Source organism: Suricata suricatta, chromosome 14 (genome assembly GCF_006229205.1).
Source record: "Suricata suricatta isolate VVHF042 chromosome 14, meerkat_22Aug2017_6uvM2_HiC, whole genome shotgun sequence".
Classification (NCBI taxonomy): domain Eukaryota; kingdom Metazoa; phylum Chordata; class Mammalia; order Carnivora; family Herpestidae; genus Suricata; species Suricata suricatta.
The window spans coordinates 23802645-23827854 of NC_043713.1; the positions used below are offsets into that span (position 1 = coordinate 23802645).

Sequence of the window (25210 nt, forward strand, 5' to 3'; positions counted from 1 at the left end):
TCTTTTCGTTTGTTTTCAAGTTTGGGAGGGAGGCCGGTCCCGAGGGGCAGCTCTGGGAGGAGCCACAGGAATATGGATAGCTCTTCTGACAGAAGGTGCTCTCATTTTCACATTTTGGGAACTAAGAGAAGCCAGCAACGTTATTACCATTTTCTGTATGGCCAGAGTCAAGTCAAGAGAGGTCCTTGCCCTAGAGGTGGGTGTCTGGAGGGCCTGGGAGGGTGGGGAAGCCAGTTGGAGCAGAGGCTCCTGCTGCTGGCAGCCTGGCCTCACCTCCAGGCATGCACTCAAGGAGCTAAGGAAGGGCAGGCTTGTGTGGTGAGAGCCTGGGTCCAGGTCTGGGAACAGTGCTCCTCTGGCCACTGGCCATTTCTACCAAGTCCATAGAACTCCAAAGAAAGACGCAGAGTGCATTATTGGATCTTGGCTTGGGTCCCAGGAAGCCATGCAGCCCCTCCTCCCGGCAAGTTCCAGGAAACAGCAGGAGGCCCAAAGGTAGCTTTGCCCGATGCCACCTGGGCTTGGACAGGTCAACCTGAAGCTATTCCTCACCCCCTAATGGGCCTGCTTGGGACACTGAAGATCCTGTTGAACCAGAAAGAGGTGTGTGCAGACTCCTTGGGATGGGTTTGGAGTTTTGTGGCTCCTTTGGCCCTGATCCCCAGTTGCAGTGAGATGTCTCACTCAGACAGCGAAGAGAGGGGGAAAGCCTCATGCCTCCAACTCCCTTCTCTCAAGTCCTCACTTTAACTGTTCCCGGCTCAAAACTCTCGGCTTCCGTCTGTGAGGTGATCATTCCCTCCTAAGATTTCCCGGGATTCAGTGGGTCCCAAGCCATCAGCACAATTCTCGTCTGCTGTAATTCAGTGGTATATTTGTCCACAGAGCATCTTGTTCATGGTATTGGGGTAGCTGCCTCCCTTTCTCAGAGATTGTGGGGAGTCTCCTAGGCAGTTGGGTAGAGAGTCCAGGTGTGAGCTACAGAAATAAGGGTATCCATGGAGCACAACATGCTCTTTTCAGAAACCAGAAACTGGCCATGATCGTGCTCCCAGGAAACTTGCCTGTTTCTGTCCCCAGGGAGGCAGGTACACGGGACAGAGGGCTGGCTGTTGGGTCATAGTCCTAATGTTCTGCACAGAGAGAAAGCAAATATTATGCTAGGCCTTTTCTGCTGCGTGATCTTTACAGTTAGTTAGGTTATGTAATAAAAGATCTAGAAGAAACCTCAGATAAGGGAGCTGAGCATCTTTCATCTTACACATGAAGAAACAGGCCTGGGACATGTAGGCAATGACCACAACATGCCCTTTGGGGTGTTGGTTCTCCAGCCTCCTGCAGTTGGAGGCTTTACCTGAGGCTTATTCAAGTGCATCTTCAGCCTCTTTGGAAATGGAACTCAGCACATGGTGTGTACACAAGAGATTCGCTGAGAACGTTTGTTGATTTAATTGGCATCAGGTACTTGACATTAAAAAAAAATTCCTGCAAGCTATCACTCGGGGTTTTTCTTCTCATACCACCAGGTGGCGCTCCCTCCCAGACCTTGGGTCCTAATAGCACACAGAGGGGAGGGAGACACTCGGAGAAATTGGTTGTCTTTCATCCAGGAACAAAGGCTGGACCTGGAGCTGGTTGACTGCTTTTTAATTTACTGGTTTGCCTGACTTCCTGAGCGCTGTGGGATGACTGGCCCTACCAGTGTCTCCTTTTATCTTTGTGCATACTGCCTGGCCTGTTTCAGAATTAAGAATTCTGAGAGTGTCTCCCTCTGAGCAGGGATTTAATCCTAACTTCCTCACTATGTAACTCAGCAACGCACAGGCAGCTGGCAGAGGGTGAGGGCTGGGACTCAGTCTGCCCTTGAGGGAACTATAGGAACATGGTGACCTTCCAGGAGAGAGCCGGCCGCCCTCCTCCGGGCATCTGGAGGGCCAGCCGATGTGGGCAGGGCAGGAGCCCACCTGGGTTCTAGCCCAGGTGTCCATCTTGGGGTCCTCCCTGCACAGCAAACAGGGTGGTTGGAGCAAACGGTCCTGCCTTCCTATTCAGCAATGCCCGGAATTCCTTCCAGTGGGTTCCCACTTGGGTTAAAGAAGCAGTAGCTACTAAAAGGCCCTAGTTAAATGTGTGAATAGCTGAGCAGGGCAAAGGGGCTAAGCTGTCAGCTCCCTCTTGGCGCGGCCCATGTCACTTTTGGGTTTGCTAGGATGAATAGGGAACACACAGGTGGGTTAAGTGCTAAGCATGGGAGGGGACAGCAAAAAGTCTACAATAGAAGGTGGTCTCTCGGGTGGCCCGGCCTAGGTGAGAGCTCTGGACATTTGAGGAGCCAGAGTGCCGAGTAGAAGAGGTCCCCACGATACGCTTGTTGGCAGTCACCCCCGCACTGCCCCGCCAGACGAAGCACAAGCTGTGGCAATAAAGGGTAAATGTGGGGACATAGAAGCCAGAGTAGCCCCAGAAGCAAGCTCACTGCGGTCTCTGCCTCCTTCCCTCTCCTTCAAGCTTTTCAGCGTCAGACCTGGTAGCCCAAGAAGCAGTTTGTGTGAGCAGTGCGAGGCCCAGGGCCCCTCTTCACGAGGCTGAGCTCTGAGGAGGTAATGTGGGGAGCTGCACCCCTGGACCTCCCACAAAACCCAGCAGGAGCAGTACTAGTGGCTCCTGGGGACGATTGTCTCTCCGCTGTGAGTTAGGGAGGAGTCGCTGGTCCATGCTCACCACCTGGAGCTCCTCTGTGATTCCTGCCCGGAAAGCTGGGATCCAACCAGCAGGAGGAGGACCCCTAGGAGCAGCGAGGGAGGGGCAGGTTCCCGGCAGGTACAGGTACAAGACAGGGCTCACCTGCCTCCCTATCCCACCAGCCTTTTCCTGTCTCCTGTGCGCCCGGGCTGTGAAGGTGGGGAGGGGTGTGGATGAGGGAGCTTGGGACACGTACCTGACCTCCTGGAGCCACCCTTCTGGCATTGGGCAGACACTGGGCACCTGGGGAGGGTGAAAGGATCTGCAAGGAGAAGGCAACCAGCGCACCTCAGTCCCCGGGGGTAACAGGGAACGGTCAGTCGGTGTCCTGCTTGGCACCGTTTTTATTCATGGTTTCTTTACGCACAGCTGCACTGAGGGCTGGAGGTGAGATTAGCTAATGCTGTTGTGTCCTTAGTGACCGAGAGGAGAGCAGCTTTGAAAGGCAGACAATAGGTAGCCATCTTCCTCGTTGTCTCTGAGCCAGATGTCCCCAGTACAGCCGGATGCAGCATCCCAGGAGCCCCTCTACAGCCTCACCATGCACCGGGCCTCACCTCCCTGCCCTATTGGCATCTCTCCTGATTTTCCCTTTTCTGAATCCTTCTGGTTGGAGGAGGGCTGGGGCGAGGGGGAGTGTAACAGCAAGGAAATGCCTCTACACCGCCTGCACCGTGGCTGGTTACAGAATTTACAGGGACAGGCGCGACCCTCTGCTCTCCTCCACCAGCCCCTCGTGATACATGAGCCCCGCGAGAGTGCACGAACCCCCTTCTGAGGCCCAGCCTGGGGGAGAGGGGATGTTCTTAGGCGCTCAGGTGCTGCTGACGAGAAAGGAAGGAGGGAAAGTGGGAGTTCTTGAGCTTCTCCTTGGTGTCCAGACCTTGGCTGAAATGGCCTCGCTTTTCCGGGTGCTCTGCCTCCCTGTCTCTCCCCTCTGTACTGGATGCCGTCTCTTTTGTCCTTTATTTCTAGCAAGACTGAGGATTGGGGATATTTGAATGAAGATGGAGAGCTCGGCTTGGCCTACCAAGGCCTAAAGCAAGTTGCCAGGTCAAATATACGCCTCTCTGCCTGTGCCTGCTTTGTCTGTTCCGCCTGCTCATGTCTACGCTTAGTGTTTTCTCAACTGGAGTGGAGGCAAGGGTGCGACTCACGGGGACCCCTCAGGCTACCCGGCTGGCGCTCTGTGTTCAGGCTGCGTGGGTGAGACTGGAGAGGCTGCTTTTCGGGGTCCATGCAGTAGCCCCTGATGGCTCAATGGAACCTTCCTGAGGCAAGGACACTGATGCTTGCAGGATTTCAGGAACTTGCTGCTTCAGTGGAAGATCCAGAACTTGACTCTGGTTCCATTCGATCCCAGAATCTGAATCCATATGCCATTGGTCTTCAGCTGTCGGCGAGCCGTTCGGCAAGGGAGGTTTGCACTGAAACCGCAAAACGTGGTGGGCATGGTGCTCCGTGGGCTGCCGGCGTGTGGCTCTGCGGGGCTGCGTCATACCCTATGGGCATCGAGCCTCCCGGCAACAGATGGGGCGATGGTCTGCAGGCTTGTTTCCCGGAAGAGGAAGCTGAGTGGAGTGCGTGCTGGCCCAGCTCACTTGGCCTGGTGGTGGGAGGGTGGGAATGGAACCCAATGCCATCACACGCCGTCTCCGAGGTGCTGCCCACTGGTGACCTGGTAGAAGGTCCCATTACGGCAACAAGAGCGCCTGTTCTTGGGAATAGAAAGTCCAGTCAACTGGCTCTCGAGGCTGTGTGTCTCCGGTGGCACTGCTGCCTGGTGACCCCTGTCTCTTACCTTGCTGGTCTAATGGGGATCAGAATAGGACCTCCCTCATGGAGTCATTGTAAAGAACAGGGTTCACATGGATGAAGCATGTAGTCAGCACAGAATAAAAGCTGATACTTCTGATATAATGGCTAGTATTTAGTAAATTCTGTCCCGCTCAGAAGTTTAGTTTATTAGAGCAGAAGCCTACATGTAAAACCAGGTGATTCCTTGTGGCTCTCCAGATTGGGTTGTTTTTCTGATAACTAAGCACATGCGTGCATTAAACAAAAGTGAAAGCGCAGTCCTATCTATGCATCAGGAGCCCTGGCCTCTAGAACCGGCTGTGTCACTGGCTGTGGCGTCAGAACTCTTGGCTTTAGTTAGATGAGGCATCTAGCCTGATGCTTGGACAGGGATTCTTGGGCCCTACACATAGCCCTGGGCTAAGCCACCCAACTCCAGTCTATGTGGAGGATAAGAGAGATGTGGCTGTCAGGAACTGACCCTTGGGGTAGAGTCCCTAGAACCTAGGTATTTCTATTCTCTCTCGGTAGGTTTATAACTTACTGGTGATACTTTTAGTGTATTGAAGCCATGATTGGATATTCTCTGAATATGGTGTGTCCTCTAAAATGTTGATTTAATTATAGAACTCTCCTCCACAATCCACATGTCTGTAGCTCTTTCAGCCTGTGCTGGATGGATGAGTCAGTCATTTCTCCATCATTTCTTCATTTATATGAGCACCGAGAAGCCCTTGGGAGCCAGGCATTGCACGCAGTGTCACTGTAGAGCCGACAGAGCTACACAAGACCTGGGCACGTCCACGGGGGAGCTGACCGCCCACGTCCTCTCTCTCTCACTCCTTTGGAGACTTGCTCCCTCCTGTCTTGCAGCCTAACTAGCAGAACTGTAAAAACAGTGTCTCTTCAGGGCAGCGGGGAGCAGCCTAACTAGCAGAACTGTAAAAACAGCTGTCCTTCAGGGCAACTGGGGGCTCTTACTGGCGTTTCTGAGGCACTTCCGGTTCCATACTCTGCTAAGCTCTGGTCACTAACATGTGGACCATGCCAGACTGCTTTTGATGTACCTTTCATCCAGACCTCCTCCCTTTCTCTCATGTGATTGTTTACTGCCCTGAATCACAAAGCTTGGTCTTGAATCCAAGAAGGTAGCACCTAGTTCATATTAGTACTTCCTGAGAAGGAGAAGGGCTTCTCCAACCCCTTGCCTTCTCTTATGATGGAACAGGTGTCTCCCAGGATTGCCCAAATGACTTTTAGACTCAGTCTTCTGAGACTTCTCTCCAACTTTCCCCAGACCTTCTCTAGGTCTCTCTGCTTCTGCCTATGACACCAGCGGATCTTAAACCTTCTTCCACATGATTTGCAAATAGTCTTAATTTCTGTTTTGACTAGGGCAGAAGTGGTACAGTTACAGCCACAGGTAAAGTGGGGTTGGTGGCAAAAATAATAAGGAAGGGGCCTACTGAGTTGCCTTTGTAAAACTTGCCAATCATCTACAATAGGGAAAATACTCAGATGATAGAATTAGTTCAGTCTACTAGGGTTTTGTCTTAACAAGGAAATTCTCGTGTGCCATGGGCAGATGGAGGCAACGTTTATGTAAAGGATGCTATAAGAAATTTATTTCTGCTGCTGACATTTTGACATGAGGACAATCTCTCAATCCCAAACCAAGACACTGCACAGAATAAGAAACAGGGAATGGGGGGGAGTGTCCAGAAAAAGGTGCGTGTGTGGCCCCGAGTCCCGGTCCTTGGAGAGGACAGTCTGGCCTGCTTGCATCCGTCCCCCTCAGCGTCCTTCCCCTGTGCTTGGCTGCTGCTCTGTTGCGTGTCCGTCTGTGGCCCCTCGCGTGGGGCACTCCCCTGCTCCCCGGGGTCACCGGCCTCCTCTCGCCGGGACAGGTTGCTGGAGGCCCAGCTGCAGGCCCAGAGCCGGGAGCACGAGGAGGAGGTGGAGGGGCTCCGGGCGCAGGTGGAAGGCCTGCAGGAGGAGCTGGACAGACAGCAGCAGACCTTCTGTCAGACGCTGCTGCTCTCCCCGGAGGCCCAGGTGGAGTTCGGCGTCCGGCAGGAGCTCTCCCGGCTCACCAATGAGAACCTGGTGAGTGAGGACGCCCGCGCATCCCGCTCCGGAAAGCGGTGGGGCCCGGAGACGGCCTTCCGCGACAAGGGCTGGGGTTGTCCTTGGCCCTGGTGCAGGAACAGAGAGTCCAGAAACCATTGGTCAGTGGGGGTTTATGCCCTGACCAGGGTTGGTGGCCACCTCACACTGCTTCCTTTGGATTTTAGGACCTTAAGGAACTGGTAGAAAAGCTGGAAAAGAATGAGAGGAAGCTCAAAAAACAACTGAAGATTTACATGAAGAAAGTCCAGGACCTAGAAGGTAGGTGGACAGGAGCGTGTGTGTGTGCGTGTGTGTGTGTGGTGAAGCACATGTCTGCTCAGTCACAAGAGTGGGAAGGGAAATGCCTGCCTGCTTCCCTTTGCATACTCATTCTGCTTTACCAATTTCCTGGTGCCCTGTATCCAAAGCAGTCGTGTGATAGAATAAGAGATGCCCACAAGCTCCCGCATTCTGGACTATGATACATAAATCAGTAGGTGTTTGGGTGCTTCCTCTGAGCCCTGCACCGAGACTGTGTCCTTGCCCTCAAAGGACTTAAAGCTGGAAGGCAAGACTTTTTGGCGGTGGGGGGGAACGCTACCTCACCGACCCAGACCTCACTCTGTGTGATGCATAGGAAGGAAGGAGAGGGGTCAGTCCTATGATCAAATTTCCAAATTGGAATCTGGCCCGGAGAGGTCAGGCAGGTTTAAATTGCTCTTCCAGAAACATCTGGAATGTTCTTTGGCTCTGACTCCTTACTATAAATCTGTCCCTCTCCACGCCATCTTGGCACTTGCCACCTAGCGTGGAATCCTCTCTTGGTCCCCTCACCGCTTGGGTCCCCCCCCCCCCCCCCCCCCCCCCCCCCCCCCCCCCCCCCCCCGCATCACCACCTGGATTCTTCCCCTTATCCCTTCACCTTCATCTCAAGAGCCGCATCCCCAGAGCTCGAGTGCTCTCACTGTCCTAATACCACATGCCTCTGGGCACAGTACCCAACACAGACATCGGTTTTTTCATCACCTGTTCACATCCACCTGCTGCTTCAGAGGAGACTCTAGGACTAATCTGGTCTGTCGGGCCTCTCTCCATCCTTGGATTTCTTGGTTCTCCTCAAGTTCTCCTCCTGGTCATGCAGGCTTCAGGTTTCTCTTTTTTGTTCCATCCTGAAAACCTACCATCATCTGCTCTCCCTGAGTGCTCTGTGCCCGCCCCTCCTTCCCTAGTCCCCCAGTGCCAGTCTCCTGTTCCCCACTTGTGCCCCTGCCCCTGTGTATTCAGCCACCTCCTCCTTCCCCATGGAATGCGTTGTACCTCTCTACCCCGCCCCCACACAGAGCCTGCCCTCCAGCACATGCCTGCCTCCGGTGCCCCTGGGAGCGTTGTATGCCCTGAGGCCTGGTGGGTGAACTCCCTCCCACTTGGTTGCTCAGATTCCCCCCCCTTCACACCCCACCACCCACACCTCACCCCTTCTCCTCCCTTGAGTTCTAGCAGTTGGTCTGTTCAGCTACATCACCGCAGCCTGCACTCGGGGCTAGGTACCTGGCCAGGTAGTGCTGTAATGTGTGTTCCCATGTAAACGTCCTGATGCATGTCTGTAGCTAGACTGGTGGGCCCATGGCGGGAGGCCCCATCATATCTGTTCTCATCCTTAGAACAGTGCCTCGCATGTAGCAGGCCCTCAGACACATTTGGGGAGAGGCCTGCAGGTGCCCATCACCCTGTCCCATGGTGTCAGGCCAACAGAAGTCCTGAGGGAGGTTTGACAAGCCTTTGTACCCCCAGCGATGCCAGCAAAATGCCTCTTGAATCCTTTGCAACCTTCCATCATTGGAAAGACTGCCTATAGCAGTCCTGCTCCTTGATCTGCATTTGGCGGTGACAGATGGCCTCTTACCTTCCTATGCCACTGCCACCATCCTGCTCCCTGCCCACGGGTCACAGACGGTGCTCAGGCCTCGCACACGTGGGGGTGCACCGCAGCTGTCCCAACAGCTGCCCTGTGGTCACACTCAGGGAACTGGATAAGGGGGACCTGGCCAGGGCCCACGACATCTTCCCAGACAGATGGCAGGCCCTGTTTCTTACAGCTACGGGGCAAGGGACACCCGATCCCTGGCAGACTGGGCTATGCAGCCTGTGCCTTCCGTCCTTCCTGGGTTCTCTCTGGTCTGCCTGCCTAGTGGGATGTTGCTCCACCCCCACCTGCATGGACCCCAGTGCCTGGTGCTAAGCAACTTGGATCACACTTGGAGCATGGCCTGGGCTGCAGGGACAGACCACATGAGGGGTGCAGGAGCTCAGAGAGCCCAGAGCACTGGGTCCCCAGTTCCAGGCTCAGACGCCACCAACCTAAGGCATCCCCTGCCTCTCGGGCCTGCAGCCTGGAGGTGTCTCTTCATGCACCCTGTCTCTTTCCTGCTCAGCTGCCCAGGCGCTGGCCCAGAGTGAGAGGAGACGCCATGAGCTCAACAGGCAGGTCACCGTCCAGCGGAAGGAGAAGGACTTCCAGGGCATGCTGGAGTACCATAAGGAAGACGAGGCCCTTCTCATTCGGAACCTGGTGACAGGTCAGGACCCTCTGTGACATCCCCTACCCACCCCCCCAACCTCCACTGCCATCCCAGCAGGACCCACTCCCCACTTTGCACCCCCCACACCGCCCACCCAGCCCCAGCTCTCCTCCCCCTCCCCCACAGCCAGCCCCGGGCCTGGTTTGCCAGTCACGTCAGCTCAGTCCCTTCTAGCCCTGCTCCATCTGGCTCCAACACGCCTGCCTTCCTGCTGTGAGCCTAGCCTGGTAGGCACCTGCCTGCAGAGCATCGGGGAAGAGGCGTGGAGAAGAGAGTCCTGGATAAGAAAAGGAAGAATCGTTGGTGGCCTGGTCGCCTGGGCTCTGAGCCACGAGCTCCATTCTCAGGAGCTTCAGGTTTTCTGTAAAACGGGCATGAGGCAACTGACCCCACCTGCTCCCTGTTGTGAGACATAAACGGGTAAAAGTACTGTACTGAAGCCACAAACCTTTCTCACACATGAGGGATTTCAAGCAGTGGTAGCTTTTGTAGGGGTATTTGAAGTTAACATAAGCGGTGGACATTATTTCAGATAAATATAAGCTTCCGAGGTCCCGTCCTGCCGGGCGCCGGGCCGGGGCTGCAGAAGAATGGGGTGGTCACAGCCTAGTGCAGAATTTGCTTGACTTTTGCTCTGCGTATTTGCAGTAGTTGAGTGTTCTGTTCTTTTGATAAAGGCTAACTTCCCTTACAGTTGTCCTACAATGTGACAAGAGTCCTCTCAAATTTCCTTACATAGGCTGCATCTTGTTCTAGTGCTGCTAAGGATGCATCTTTAATCTGTAGTGAATGAAACTCAACGTTGACAACATTAGAGTGAAAACATAGTGACGGAACCTGCGTGTGCCAGCAGGCCGGTGGCTCCTCCCCGGGCCCGTACCCAGGCGGCCCCAGACAAGGCCATCTCCCACTAAGCTGCCTGCACACAGTGCCGGGTTGCCTTCCCTCCACCATTCCCTCCCTCTCGTCCTCCAAACCAATGCCAAGACTTGATCTGACCTCCTCTGAGTGTACCCTGCACTGGTTAGCTGTTGGTGTGGAGGACGGAGAAACGTAGAGCCAGGGTCCCAGCCCCCAAGATGCTAACATTCAGCTGAGCAGACCAAGAAAGTCTATGGGAAAAAGGACTCAAGTCACAGTAGAACATTCCAAGACATGACAAGCTGTTTGCAAGCTGTATGTGGGTCAGGCCACCAGGGGAGGGACTGATGAGACGTTCATCATGTGGTGGCCCTGTGGGGGAGGGGGCGTGCAGGGCGTGGCTGTGGCCAGTCAGCGGCCCACTCGAGCCATTGTTGGCTCTGGGAATGTCTGGGAAGCCACTGCCAGCTAAATAGTTTCCACACTGACAGCTAAGTGGGCTAAAGGTCCCTGTGGCCTCCCCAGCCCTTGGCACAGGGGCTCTGTCTTGTGAACATGCAGTTTGCCAAGTTCTCCGAGGACCCCTCTCGCAACCCAGCTGCCAAAGGGCCCGTTGTGTCTGTGACGGGCAGTGGCTGCGGGTCCAGCAGGCTTCACCCTGAGCTCTCGCTGTTTGGAGAACCTTCTTGTGGCCAAGGGCAATGGCCTCTGTGGAAACTCAGGCAGCGAGCTACCTGTGGGCTCTTCCCCTTCACGTTGTAAGGACGAGGCATCAGGAGCCTGATTTAATGTTCTGGTCCAATTAGGTAGAAGTTTTTAACTAGTTTTTGAAACCAGTTGTCAGGGTCAGGAGGTGTTTGTGTCTCCAAGGCAGCTTCTCGACGCCCCCTCCCTCGCCCCCCTCCCACACCCCTATGAGAGCGTGTTCTTAGATGAGCATCAGGAAAATCTTGAAGATCTTTGTACATCAGGCCAAGGTTCTCAGAGCCCCAAGCATCCACTATAACCTAATTCTCGGCTGCTTGTTACCATCAGACCTGAAGCCGCAGACCCTGGCGGGCACAGTGCCCTGTCTCCCTGCTTACATCCTCTACATGTGCATCAGGCATGCCGATTACATCAACGACGACCTCAAGGTGCACTCCTTGCTGACCTCCACCATCAATGGCATTAAGAAAGTCCTGAAGGTGAGGGCCTTGGGCCAGAGGTGGTGGTTTGCGGTAGATGGAGGGAAACCCACACCTTCTGGTAGCTTCCGTCCACCCGGGCTCTGCAGCAGCAGGTTTTGTCAGGTCTCCAGCTCTGAAGGTTAACCACGTAAGCACAGATATGGCTTGGGGTAGAACCAAGATGCCCAGGCAATTTCTAGAAAAGGATGCTCAGGCTCTGAAATGGCAGCATGCCCAGAAATCCAAGACACCTTGTGCTTCTGAAAGCCTAGATCAGAGATGGAAGGAGGATATCATGCCTCAGTGAGGACAGGCTGACCCTGCCCTGGAGGGACGTCCAGGAGCACAACCTGAATCCAGGCCTTCTCCCAGAAGCTCCTCCTTCCAAGGAGCTGGGTGCCTGCCGCCTGGGGTGATGGCACGGCGAAGGGTGCAAGGTGAGGAGGCCTGGGCCAGGACAGGGCACCGGGACAGTTCAGTGACCCCACCTGCAGGCACAGGACTCCTCACCAGTGTGGTGGCCGCCACTGCAGAGGGAGGCTGGCCTGCAGGCAGATCACATATAGGCTGTGGGGAGCGGTGAGATTTTTGAGGGAGCTCAGTCCTCGCTAGGAGGAATTTGCTCTCCCCATGGGCCCAAGCCCCACACGGTGTTGCTCCCCAGGAACCATCCTCGGTCCTCCTACTCGCTCACACTGCAGGATGCAAGCCATCCTCCAAAGCACGGAGGCCAATTCTGAGACCCTCAAGCTGCTGTCGCCTGTCCCCTTTTCCTTTCTGGGAGCACAGCAGCACCAACCTTGAACTCGTACCTTCCTGCCCGCCCGGTCTCAGTCTCTGCACCACCTGCCTGGCCCTGGGCCCCAGAGGCTTTTATTCCCTCCTGGCTCTAAACACATTGGGGACTCCTGTACCAGGAGCACCGCTGGGTGAGCCCTGGGCTGACTTCACAGGTCCCTTCCTCAGGGAAACCTTCCCTAATGACCAGGCTCAGCCCCTAGCATGCCCAGCCCCACCAGTCACTTTCTGTCGAGCTCTCTGATTCTATGGTCATCATAAGTCCTACCTTCGGACATTTAAACAGTGATGATTCTACCTGACAAGATGAGCTCTGTGCAGTCATCGGCCTTGAGACAGAAACTGTGTCGTAGCTCTTTGGGTTGTGGAACAGCCTTTTTCATCAAGTCGTGGTTCATAGCCCTTTTCCAGAGAGTTGAAGCCATGGGACATCTGCCCTCTGGATAATAGGGTGCCAGAGCGTTTCACTGGCATGCTCCTTATGTCCCTGAGGTTGGGTGGCTGATAGTTCAGGACCTGCCAGGGCCAGATGCACAGTGGTTCGTGTACAGCCTAGGGCTGCTGACCTCCTGCCTCGTCTGTCACCTGGCTTTGTACTCTTCAGCCCTAGAGGCAGCCTAGCTTTGCGAGCGTGCACAGGTGTGGGCCATGGACCAGGGAACCAGGGGAGAGAGGTCTGGGTGGTGCCCCCAGTAGTGAAGGAACAGTAAGCACAACCTCTGGACAGCAGATCTCGTCTTGGTGACTGGCAGTTGCCTACCACGCTGTCTGCTTGGGGCATGCTGAGTCGTGGGAACTGGAAAGAGAGCGACCAGGTGACCATTTACCAAGATGGGAACCACTTCTCATAAGTAGGGACATCTTTTTCTTTTCACAGAAGCACAATGATGACTTTGAGATGACATCATTCTGGTTATCCAACACTTGCCGCCTCCTTCACTGTTTGAAGCAGTATAGTGGAGATGAGGTGAGTGCCAAGCCCCGTCCCCTAAAGAGCACTTAGAAACCATGCACGTGCCCCCAGATCCTTCCACCAAAGCCTCATTGCCTTGGACACCACAGTATGTGTTCTGCTTCAGAGCCCCTCAGGTCTCAGCTCAGAATGGGGGGTGGGGGTGTCGTGGAAGGTAGCCCTGCTCTGTCCAAATGTGGCTCTACCCAGAGGAAAGGATGTAAGGTGTTGGGAGAAACATCTGGGACTTCAGGCTAGAGCAGTAATAGGTGGACCACAGGATTCCTGTCTCTAGGTGACATCCAGGATCCCAGGAGCCCCAGAGAGCACGCTGAATCAAATAAGTAGAGTTGATGAAGAAATGAATTTACATCACCCATCCATTGTCTGAGTGCTCCTGGGACTCTCCAGGGAAACCTTTGTGACCTCAAATACCCGGAAGAGCCCCATTTCACTAAATGCTAGAAGAAAGCTCAAGTAGTTGTCTGATGTATGAGACTATCTCCCAAGCCAACCAATTAGTTTGTCCATTTTAAGGCAGACACAGAACCGGGGGCACAATATAATTAAACTACATTTGCACACATTGGCCGTAAGGCCCAGCTTTCTACTTCTAACCAAATTTGATTCCTTGGCCTGCAGCCCAGCTGACTGCATTATTTTCATATTCTACTCTGAACCTTGAGGGCATTCTGGCTTCACCTGGAGCTCACTGTTCCCAGCATTGGTCCCCGAAAGAACTGTGCCCATGCTCTGCATTCAGCCCAGTGACTTTGTGCCATATGGCATATGTCTTCATTCTAGTTTCTCCAGTAAGAATCCCAACTCATCCCAGACATGCCTCCCAGACCCCTGGAAGTTGCCTTGACCTTCCTTTCTCCCCTTTCTTTTTTGCTTCTATCGAGAATGACATAATGAGAGGCATAAGACTTGAAGCACAGTATAACCAGATCTGTGTGATCTAAATAAAGAGAGGGAAAAATATAGATCTTAGCTATTGCACCTGCTTTTTATTTTTTATTAAAAATTGCTTTGTGGGGTATCTGGGTGGCTCAGTTAAGCATATGGCTTCAGCTCAGGTCATGATCTCACGGTTTGTGGGTTCGAGCCCGACATCGGGCTCTGTGCTGACAGCTCAGAGCCTGGAGCCTGCCTTGGATTCTGTGTCTCCCTCTCTCTCTGCCCCTCCCCCAGTCACACTCTATCTCTCTCAAAAATAAGCATTAAAAATAAAATTGTAATGTGACCTAGTATGAGAGACTTTGCTGGGGGTGGTCACTCTTTCAAAAACACTTACCTGTTTGGTTGCTATTGGCTTACCCTGGCTTGCATACAAAGGGACATTGGTCACAGGAATCCTTTTCGGTATTAGCAAATCTTTCAATTTAACATTATTTCATCTTGTTAGCATAGAAAACGAAGAGGACATGGCGCTGTAGCTTATTCTGACACCCAGTAGAATCCATGTAAAACCTCTCATCATCAAAACCATCTGACCCAGGGTCGTACTCGTTTAGTGCTGTGTATATCACATCTCAAAGTAAGCTGGCCTGTTAGGAAGAGAATTGGACAGGATCCGACAGCCTGATTCCGTCTTTCCCTGGACCTGCTACCAACCTGGGTTGGCTGTCGGAGGGAAATGACTGCCTCAGGATTGGACTGAATGATTTAGGCCTTTTTTTTTTTTTATGTTTTTTATTTATTTTTGAGAGATAGAGACAGAGCAGGGGGAGGGTCAGAGAGAGAGAGGGAGATGCAGAATCTGAAGCAGGCTCCAGGCTCCGAGCTAGCCATCAGCACAGAGCCCGATGCGGGGCTCGAACCCACGAACTGTGAGATCATGACCTGAGCCGAAGCCGGATGCTCCACCGACTGAGCCACCCAGGTGCCCCTAGGCCTTTTAAATTAAGCAGCTCCAACCTCTATCATGCGGACTTTTTGCTCTGCCTTCAAATTCAAGGACCATCCCTGAGGCCTCAAGGGCCTTGTGAAACCTCATATTAACAGAGCCTGATAGGACCCCACAGATAGGGTCTTACGAAAGTCACCTGAGGCCCGGAAGTCCTGCTGAGCCCAACAGACCACTGAGCCTTTGTAAAGTGCCACCCCGCCTCTCTCTGCAGGGCTTCATGACCCAGAACACTGCCAAGCAGAACGAGCACTGTCTTAAGAACTTTGACCTCACTGAATACCGCCAGGTGCTGAGTGACCTTTCCATTCAAATCTACCAGCAACTCATTAAAATCGCAGAGGGGGTCTTGCAGCCCATGATAGGTAAGGTGGCAGTGGGCGATCTCCCGCACTCCTGGTGGGGTCAGAAATGATGGTGAAGATGCCTGCTTTTAGGGAAGCAGGTATGTTAGGCATGGCCTCCAGAAAACCAGGCCCTTCCCAATGAAGGCAGTGAGGGGGTGTGTGTGCTATGTGCTCAGGGCTATGAAATCTTCCTTAGGTTATAAATATAAATGCATATACGGTGAAAACAATCTATTCCTTATGCCCACATGTATACTTTATTCATGGGGGGAACAAAAGCACACGCATGTGAGAGAACACAGTAGTAAGTACTGGATCAATACATGTTTATCAAACCCTCTGTCCAAAGCCATGTATACTTGGGACTTCACATGAAATCAGATTGAAAAATAAGAGGCATTATGTTACAAGTTAAAAGAAAAATGACATGTACACGCATCACTCTGTGTATTCCGTAAAGGCTAGGGAGGACACTGTCCCTTGGGCCTATGCTGTAAAGCTTTCTGCCAGGTCCTTAAAACTCAAATAGGTGATAGGTGAATTCCAAGTAGGACAGAGTCCTTCATGCCATCCAGAAACGTCTAGGATAAGTTTCATTCCATAGTCTTATCCCCGTCTGAGAATCTCTTTTGAGGTAACAGGCTTGGGGAGAACTAGGAATACTTCATGACTCAAAATAACGTGATGGTTAACAGCACCAGGTCTAGAGTTGGACATTCCTGGGCACTGTGACCTTAGGCCCAGTAATTGAACATCCTGATGCTTCAATTTCCTGATTAGGGAAATGGGTTGTTGGAAGATAGAAAGAAATACTGTGCATAAAGCACCTGACACATCATTAAACACGGTACAGCAAGTATGACAGGCAAGCTAACCTAAGACTTAGATGGTCCGTGGCTCATATAAAGTCATTTGAACTTCAGTGGGATGATCTCTGGGTCTAGTGCCAAGTCAGTGGGTGGACCAGGACTGCACCCAAGTTGCTCAGTTCTCAGACTTTGGACTCGGCACAGAAGCCAGTACAGAATTGAGTTGCTACATGCCCATTATCGCCGCTCCATCACAAATAAATTTAAGTGGGAGTTTGGTGTACAGATGTGATCCAACATTTCTCTGTGGAAATTTTGTGCCACAAAGAGACCAACACGTTAGGAATTCAACTGCTAAATGCTTTCAGTTTCTGAGCACATCAGTGTTGTATCCTGGTGGATGGTGGCCTTGCCAAAGCACTCTATGATCTGAGCAATCTGAAACCAGATCTTCTCTGGGGAACATGCAACCTTCTCTCCTCCTTTTCTTTCAGTTTCTGCCATGTTGGAAAATGAGAGCATTCAGGGTCTCTCTGGTGTGAAGCCAACGGGCTACCGCAAGCGCTCCTCCAGCATGGTGGACGGGGACAACTCCTACTGCCTAGAAGCCATCCTCCGCCAGATGAACTCCTTTCACACGGTCATGTGCGACCAGGGCCTGGACCCTGAGATCATCCTGCAGGTGTTCAAGCAGCTCTTCTACATGATCAATGCCGTGACCCTCAACAACCTGCTTCTGCGCAAGGATGTCTGCTCTTGGAGCACAGGCATGCAGCTCAGGTAGGAGAGCGGCGCCTCGCCCCTGCCACCCTGTTGGAGGGGCCCGCACACCCAGGCTGGAGTCGAGCACAAGGAATTTGTCTCTGAAAGTAAAATCCGCATCTAACTGGTGGTCTTTGTGACGGTCGGATGTGACTCAATTCCATCACCGTCTGTTGGTGGAATTCAACAACACAGAGTTGATGGCCTGGTAAACAAATTAGTTTAAAGCCTTTAAGGCATTTATATCCTCTAAAGATTATAAGAACAACGTGGATAGGTCAGAGGAAAAATGAATGAGTTAAGAGATACAAAGGCTCACACAGAAGCATACATATTTATGAATATTAAATACTAGTTATTTTTAATCCAATCTATGGGACACTTTGTTTTCCCGTAACTTACACAGACCTTTCAGGAACTCATCTTTGCTTGATTTTAAGCACTTGTACATTGACGTTCTCATTCTGCAAAATGTTACCCAGTGCCAGGTGCTTCTCCAGCTTTTGCCCACTTGAGCTAATGAAGGTGAAGAGAATGGTCACAGTATTTGCAACTAGGCCGCACAATGACTGCAACAGGTGTGCCCACCCCAGTGAGTTAGGAGGACTGGTTCACACCTCACTTTGACTTGTATCTTAGGTACAATATAAGTCAACTTGAAGAGTGGCTTCGGGGAAGAAACCTGCACCAGAGCGGAGCGGTCCAGACCATGGAACCTCTGATCCAAGCAGCCCAGCTCCTGCAGTTGAAGAAGAAAACCCCTGAGGACGCAGAGGCCATCTGCTCCCTGTGCACCTCCCTCAGCACCCAGCAGGTATGACCACAGCCACCCTGCCGGTGTGGGCGCTCGGCCTTCCTTCCAAGTCCGTTCTGGATGGCGGGTTTAATGCAGCAGACCGGTTGTTCCTGGATGCAGTGAAGACCACCTTGGTCTTTGAAACAAGATGCCGCCATTCCCCCAGGAACTTTCTGGTCCCTCTTGCTCACTTAGATAAGATAGTAAGCCCACAAAACAGTAAGCTTGGGTAAAAACGGTTTTTGGTGGTGGTTTTTGGGTTTTTGTTTTTCTAGAGAGAGAGAGAGAGAGAGAGTGAAAGTGCTCCCCCCTACATACACAGAGCCAGAGATGGGGAGAAGGAGAAAGAATCTTAAGCAGGCACCACACCCGGTGTGGACCCCAACAGGGGCTCAATCTCACAACCACAAAATCATGACCTGAGCCAAAATTAAGAGTCTGATGCTTAACTGACTGAGCTACTCAGGAGTTCTTATTTTTTTTTTTTTAATTTGGTTCATTTGTTAAGGTAAAAACATTTTTAGACACAATTCTAGAATCTCACTTGAAATTTCAGATTTTAAACAGAAGTTGGTGTTTTGAGTTTTTACTTTGCTTTTCTATTTGGAGTGTCATTGCAACTACTGTATTGTAAATGATGGAAAATAATTGCATATGTTAAAAAAATATGAAACTTTATAAAGTAAAAAAAAAATAAAATTTTTAAATTAAAAAAAAAAAGAAATTTCAGATTTTGTTCAGAAATGGGCAGCATCAGGCATTTGGCATTAAATACATCCCTTTCTTTACAACTCCACTTTCCTTATGGTCCTGTTTTCACTTAGAATCCATTAGCATGAGTTTAAATAGTCATTAGGAACCTAAATGCATTTGAATGTGTCTTTCCGCCCGGCCCTACCCCGGCCAAGTAGTGTTTCTATCAGGACTCCGCTGCAGAGATCTTACCAGTGTATCAAAAGCTAAGTCCTGTCCCCACAGGGTGACTTGCCCTCCATCGTGTATGTGCCTATTTAGAAATCGGCCCCTACCAGGTGGCCTCACAAAATGAGATCAGCACAAGGAAATCAGACTTTCCAAGTTAGCAAGTGAGCAAAATCCACCCTGGGTATTGAAAGTCAATACACCTCTCCTCACCTCCCCCCTAACTACTAAAAAGATAAAATGCCAAACTCTTAAGGAAAATGCTTCTTGCCTAAATGTACTGAAAGTTTTCAAACTTTATCCCCCTTTTAAAAATATTTTGCTTTCAGAAGTTTACTTCTAGAATTCAACTGGCATTGCTTTGCGTTTGGGCAGGCTACATCCACTAGACAAGTGGTAGGCAGACAGGAGAGTATCCCCTGTGCAAATAGGAAGAAAATCTGTTCCTTCATAAGTGATTTTGGGGGTGACGGGAGGTAGAGAGTGATGGTTAAATACCACTTTGATTATATAAGGTAAGATACCCTGTATTTAAAAGAAACCTTTAAATGACAAGATTAGATAAGAGGCTGAGGATTTCAGGGGCACCTGGGTGGCTCAGTCCGGTAAGCTCCGACTTTGGTTCAGGTCATGGTCTCACAGTTCATGAGTTCGAGCCCAGCATCAGACTCTCAGTGTGGGGTCTGTTTCAGAACCTGTCTCTCTCTCTCTCTGTCCCTCCCCCATGTGTGCGCACTCTTTCTGTCTTCAATAAATAACATGAAAAAAAAAATCTGGGGTTCACCTGGAAGGTGAGCTTCATCAGATTAAAAAAAAAACAAAAAACTGAGGATTTCAGGCAACCATTCCCTAGAATCATTATAAGCCAGGAGCTGGAGGCGTGGGTGGGGATGTAGGAGACAGAGGGCTCAAATCTGCCAGACAAAGCCTATGGACTGTAGTTTATTAATTGTTAGAATTGTGGGTGTCACTACAGCTCGGAGTTGTGGGTCTTGTCTAAAGAGGATTGTACTCTTGTGCCAATGTCCAATACTCTCTGAAACGCAGAAGTTGACTTCTGTTTCTGTAGCTCTGTGCTAAGCTTTTGTTTTAATTCCAACAGATTGTCAAAATTTTAAACCTTTATACTCCCCTGAATGAATTTGAAGAACGGGTAACCGTGGGCTTTATACGAACGATCCAGGTGAGTTTTAAAAATTGTAATCAATTTTATAAAATATTGGTCTAAAACTAGTAAAGGAAATCGAAGTTTAGATTTTAACCTTGCTTCTCTTTATTAGTAAATTGCTGGTTATCTTATATGCCCAAAACACTTTACATTTTTAGGCTTTCCCTTTAGGTAAACACAAACCACATCACCTATAAATAACTTTATATTTATGATACACACACACACACACACACACACACACACACACACACACAACTGAACTTTTATAATCTCTGCTCTGATTTTAGACCTAATCTGTTATTTACCACTTAGCACTTCACTGAATATTAGCACCAAACATAATTAATAAAGTAAGCAGAATATCAACCCCACCCATGAACCAAACTAAGAAATATTTTTAAGAAAACAATATGAGCTCTTCAATCTTGTCTTTAAGACTTATAATATTTGCTCTCAGGAGTATGCTTGAAAGAAAATTTATTAGGGAAATGATTCAAATCTATCTTGAGACTATGGGATTTTTTTTTTTAACTTAAAGCTGAGCCGTAGAGGATTTGAGCGGAATGCCTAATTTACGTGCACTGTGGCTGATGGCATCTGCATAATGAATCGCATCCAGATAACTCAGAAGGACAGAGACCGTTTCTCCTGTTGTTGTACATGGAGAACATCCTGAGGAGATATAATATTTTCTCACGCTTCTAAACCTCTTTAGCCAGTGAAGTGACACAAACATATGAAACACAGACAAAAAGAATGGAGGGAAATGATCAGAGGAGTCAGGAAAGGGGGAATGAAAATGAGGGTTTTATCAAAGACCCTAAATAATCTTGAGAACACATGGGGTAAAAGAAGCTACTCCCTTTGATGTATACTCGGGATTTTACTCAGAGCACCTGATCGCATTTCGATGTAGCGGTCAAGGGATGGAGAGAGTCGGCTCTGGCAAAGAATAAATAAACTCCAGCATTGCGTGTAAGTAGAGAACAGATGCTGCAGGTCAAGGGAGGAAAGCCACGTCAGACGGAAGGTGGTCCATCTAAGGGCAGGGGAGAAAAGGTGGTAACATGCAGACCACAGAGAAGAGCAGGCAGAGATTTAACCTACACGGCTATCTCAAGAGGCAGGGATGCCAATATGAAAAGATCCAGTTAGGACACAGCCCTAGTCAGCTTCTGAAATTAGAGGAGGAGTTTGATGACAGAAGAGCAGCTACCGGGCTGTCTGACTCAGCACTGATTTTTATGGAGCAATGATCATTTACACGAACCAAAGTACGAGTTTAGAAAGTCTTATTTGGCTGTAAACATCTAAAACACACACATCAGAGGGAGAGCTGAAACTGCTTATATGTTGACAACGGCACTGTTTGTAGAAGAAGAGTCAGGCCAGAGGTCAAAGAATACTGCCATGTCAGACTTTGGCTTTGAATTGAGGGCACAGATGAAAGGTAGCAGGGGTTGACCAGAAGGCCTCTGAAGATCCAAGTCAGATTCTGAGTCTTCTTCAGCTATCAATTTCAGTAGGCGGCAATGCTATCCAAAAATTTTGGTTTTGGGGAGGGGGTACCTGGGTGGTTCAGTTAAATATCCAATTTCAGCTCAAATCATCTCACAGTTCATGGTTTCAAGCCCTGCATCAGGCTCTGTGCTGACAGCTCGGAGCCTAGAGCCTGCTTCAGATTCTGTGTCTCCCTCTCTCTCTGCTCCTCCCCTGATCACACTCTGTCTGTGTCTGTGTCTCTCTCTCTCTCTCTCTCTCTCTCTCTCTCTCTCTCAAAAATGTGATAAGCATTAAAAAAATTTTAATCGACAACTGGAAATTGAAAGCATTTTCCATTCATTATCTATATAGATACACCTTTATGCTCTCCACAGCCACCATAGAATCCCCTCTCAAACCTATGCCCACACTGATTTTGTTCTAGAAACCTGTCTCCTGGCACTTTTCAAATGCTACTGCGTTATTTACTGACCTCAGCCCTGCTTGAAGGCTTTAGAAAACCGAAGGTGCTAGGAGATGTCAGATGTAATGTGCGAATGCTGGAGGAGTTCAACAGATCAGCATCCCTTGGTCTTCTCCAAAATGGAGAAACCGTGAATCCTCTAGAAAGTTACAACATCTCAAAACGTTGTCACTATCTGAAGCAACAGGGGTGTGTGTTTTCCAACAAGGGGAAAGGTCTTCGTAGATTAAGCAAGTAGGAGATGACCCACGTTCTTACAGATACAGGCTGTGTTGATTTTCCTCTGGAAGCACTCAGTGAACCAGCCTCAGTGGCATTTATAAAAGTACAGCTGCACCTGGGTTCACAGCTCAGAGGTGATGGGATGTGCCTGAGCGGAAGGAAGGTCCAAAGAAACGTGTTCTAAAGACCAGAGCGCACGCGGGACTCACCTAGTACCAGCCACTACTCTGTGTACTTTACACGATGTGAACTCTTTATCGGTAATTCCATCTGACATGCAGCTACTGGTTTCCTGCCTATGTTTTATGTTCCTCGTGACTGCCTGTGTGTGGGTGTGCGTGTAGTTTTTGTAGTATACCATTTTGATTCCCTGCTTTCATTCTCTGTATATATATTTCTTTAGTTATTACTGGTTACCTTGATCGCAGTTAGCATCTGAAACTTGCAACAACCTAATTTAAATAATACTCAGTTTCAAGCTCTGCTCCACATCGCCATCCTTCCGCCATTATAGTCTTATTGTCACAGGTCACGTGTTACACATATGTTCCCATTAACAGAAATTTATTCTTGTTTCCTATCTAGGAAACTGTATAGGAAAAAGGACTTACCAGAAGTGTAGTGCTGGCTTTCACGTTACCTGTGTTCTGGATTTCTTCAGCTGTTTCGGGTTACTGTCCAGTGCCCCTTTATTTCAGCCTGGAGAGCTTTCTTTTGTTTCCTCTGCTTCCATTTATCTAGAAATGACTCCGTTTCTCCTTCTTTGTTGAGGGATGGTTTTGGATGTAGAGTTTTTGGTTAATGATTTCTTTCAGGACTGCCTTCTGACCTAAATGGTTTCTGATGAGGAATCCATCCATAATCTTCCTTGAGGACACCTTGTATGCAAGGAGTCCTTTCTCTCTGGCTTCTTTCAAAATTCCCTCCTTGTTTTGGGGCTTTGATAATGTGATTAGAATGTATCTCAGTGTGAATCTATTTGATCCCGCTTGGGTCTATTTTTTTTTATCCTGCTGGGAGTTTGTTGAGTTTCTTGGAGGAGGGGATGTCTTTCTTCAGATTTGGGACATTTTAGGCCATTATTTCTTCAGATATTTTCTGCCCCTTTCTCTTTTCTCCTTCCAGGACTACTGTGACGTATATGTTGTATGCTTTATGGTGTCCCACGGGTCCCTCAGGTTCTGTTCACCTTTATTCATCTTTTTTCTGTGTGTTCCTCAAACTGGGTAATTTCAGGTGCCTTATCTTCAAGTTCACAGATCATTTCTTCTGCCTTCCCAAGTCTGCTGCTGAACTCCGTTAGTAAACAGAAAAGTTTCCTTTCAGTTACTCTACTTTTTCTAAAATGTCTGGCTCTAAACAGAGGGGGAGAGGAGAGAGGCTGTGTCCCTTTAAATCTTCCAGTTGATACCACTGGGGGAAGCCTCTGTATCCCAAGAGAAGCCAACATCAAGGCAGGCATCTGTGCCAGCCCATCAGGGAATGCCAGACCAACAAGGGCATGACCCCAGACTTTGGGAGGACAAGGTCCCACTACCTGCCCTGCTGCACTGGCCAGCTTCTCCAGGAGTGCAGACCTCTGCCCTTCAGCTGCACCAGGGCTAGAGACTGGGGTGTGTGGCTGGTTAGCACATACTGCTCTCTTAGGATAAGCAGCCTCCCCCGCATCAGGCACGTTGTGAGTGGCCGGTCAGGTTCCAGAGTTCCAAAGGTAGTTGATAGCAATTGCTTTTTCCAGCTCAATGGTTGCTTCAGTGGAGGGACTGAGCCCCAGGGCCTCCCTCTGTGCCATTTTATACACTGTCGTGCCCCCCCTTCCTGTTTACAGAGGAGAAAACTAAGGCATAAATATACATAGGTTCATGGATTTGTCCAGGGTGGTACCAGATCGGAGCTCAGGCTGTCTGCCTCCAGAGTCTACGGTCTTAGCCACCTCACAATGGTGCCCGTCTGCATGATTTGCACCTGAAATGTACTTTTCTATACTCCCTTAGATGGAAAAAAAAAAATTTAAGACTTGCTAGCATTAGGGGAGAACTTAAAGTCATCTGGTCTCCAATAAGGCTAAAACAGGGCTCCTCTCCCTGCCAAGTGCCCCAGGGACAGGGAGGCCACGTGCTCCGAGGCCCAACCTAACTGTGTTCACAAATATTTCCATGATACATGCTAGTTCACTGTTGTGAGTTCACCTAAACTGGCTCTCTTTGGGCATTTTATGCATTTTACACAGTCTTATTCTTCCCCACAGGCACAACTACAGGAGCGGAATGACCCTCAGCAACTGCTGTTAGACTTCAAGCACATGTTTCCAGTCTTGTTTCCATTTAACCCGTCCTCTCTGACCATGGACTCCATCCACATCCCAGCGGGTCTCAGTCTGCAGTTCCTCCGTGAGGTCTGACAAGGCACCGTCCCACCTTTGGCTCCATTTCCAGTGACAGCAAGAAGGAAATTTAAACTGTGAAGTGAATTTAAGGATCTATTTAAATCTTTAAAAGAGGATCAAATTGGAGACCGAGAGCCCGTGTGGAGTGCTGAACTATATGGAATGAGACACATGTGTCATTATTTTTTGTACCTACTACTCAGAATAAAACACTTGAAATATGGACCGTTTTTTTTAAAGTATATGATTTCAACCTAAATGAATTCACATTATAATAATCTACAGCCACCAAGCAGTCCCCATGGCCATATAAAAGGTGCCAATCTATAAAATGGAAACTGCTCAGTTTTGATCTTTGCATAGAACTGGAGAGTGCCTAAAGTAAAAGAATATTAAAAATATGTAAATCACATAAATTGCCTATAGAGGGCCTTCAACAAATAATGGGACTAACAACCAGGATACTGTCGCATAGTGGGGGACGTTTTCCGGGGCAGCAAACCACAGGTTCAGGTGGGCTTGTGGGGAGACACTCTGAGAACAAAAATACAGGGGGCTTGTGAGAAGTTTTTCAAAAATATCTTGAATGCCTGGTGATGCAGAGACCGTGGTGTAACCGACCTCCCAATGAAACGTTCCGAGTACTGGGATCTAAAGCAAAATTATAAGACTCTATCCCTAATGCGCTTAAACCCTTTTTATATAGTCTTGGGTTTATGAAAGAATCATACTAAAAATACTATGGTCCCAAGGGGTACCTGGGTGGCTCAGTTGGTTGAGTGTCTGACTTTGGTTCAGGTCATGATCTCACAGTTTGTGGGTTTGAGCCCCACATCAGCTCAGAGCCGGGAGCCTACTTCAGATTTTGTGTCTCCTCTCTCTGCCCCTCCCCTACTCACATTCTGTCTCTCAAA

The 25210-nt window shown here is 49.8% G+C and overlaps 1 protein-coding gene across 1 annotated transcript in view; it reads left to right on the forward strand.

Moving 5' to 3' along the window:
- Positions 1-24521, forward strand: part of MYO5B (myosin VB) — a 192975-nt gene extending 168454 nt beyond the window's left edge. Inside the window, exons 30-39 of the mRNA XM_029921554.1 lie at positions 6447-6645; positions 6834-6927; positions 9081-9224; positions 11124-11275; positions 12933-13022; positions 15131-15281; positions 16567-16852; positions 17474-17648; positions 19654-19734; positions 24159-24521. Coding sequence (XP_029777414.1) covers positions 6447-6645; positions 6834-6927; positions 9081-9224; positions 11124-11275; positions 12933-13022; positions 15131-15281; positions 16567-16852; positions 17474-17648; positions 19654-19734; positions 24159-24311 — 1525 coding nt within the window. The 3' untranslated portion in view covers positions 24312-24521. The remainder of the gene's footprint in view (positions 1-6446; positions 6646-6833; positions 6928-9080; positions 9225-11123; positions 11276-12932; positions 13023-15130; positions 15282-16566; positions 16853-17473; positions 17649-19653; positions 19735-24158) is intronic.
- The last annotated feature ends 689 nt before the right edge of the window (positions 24522-25210 follow it).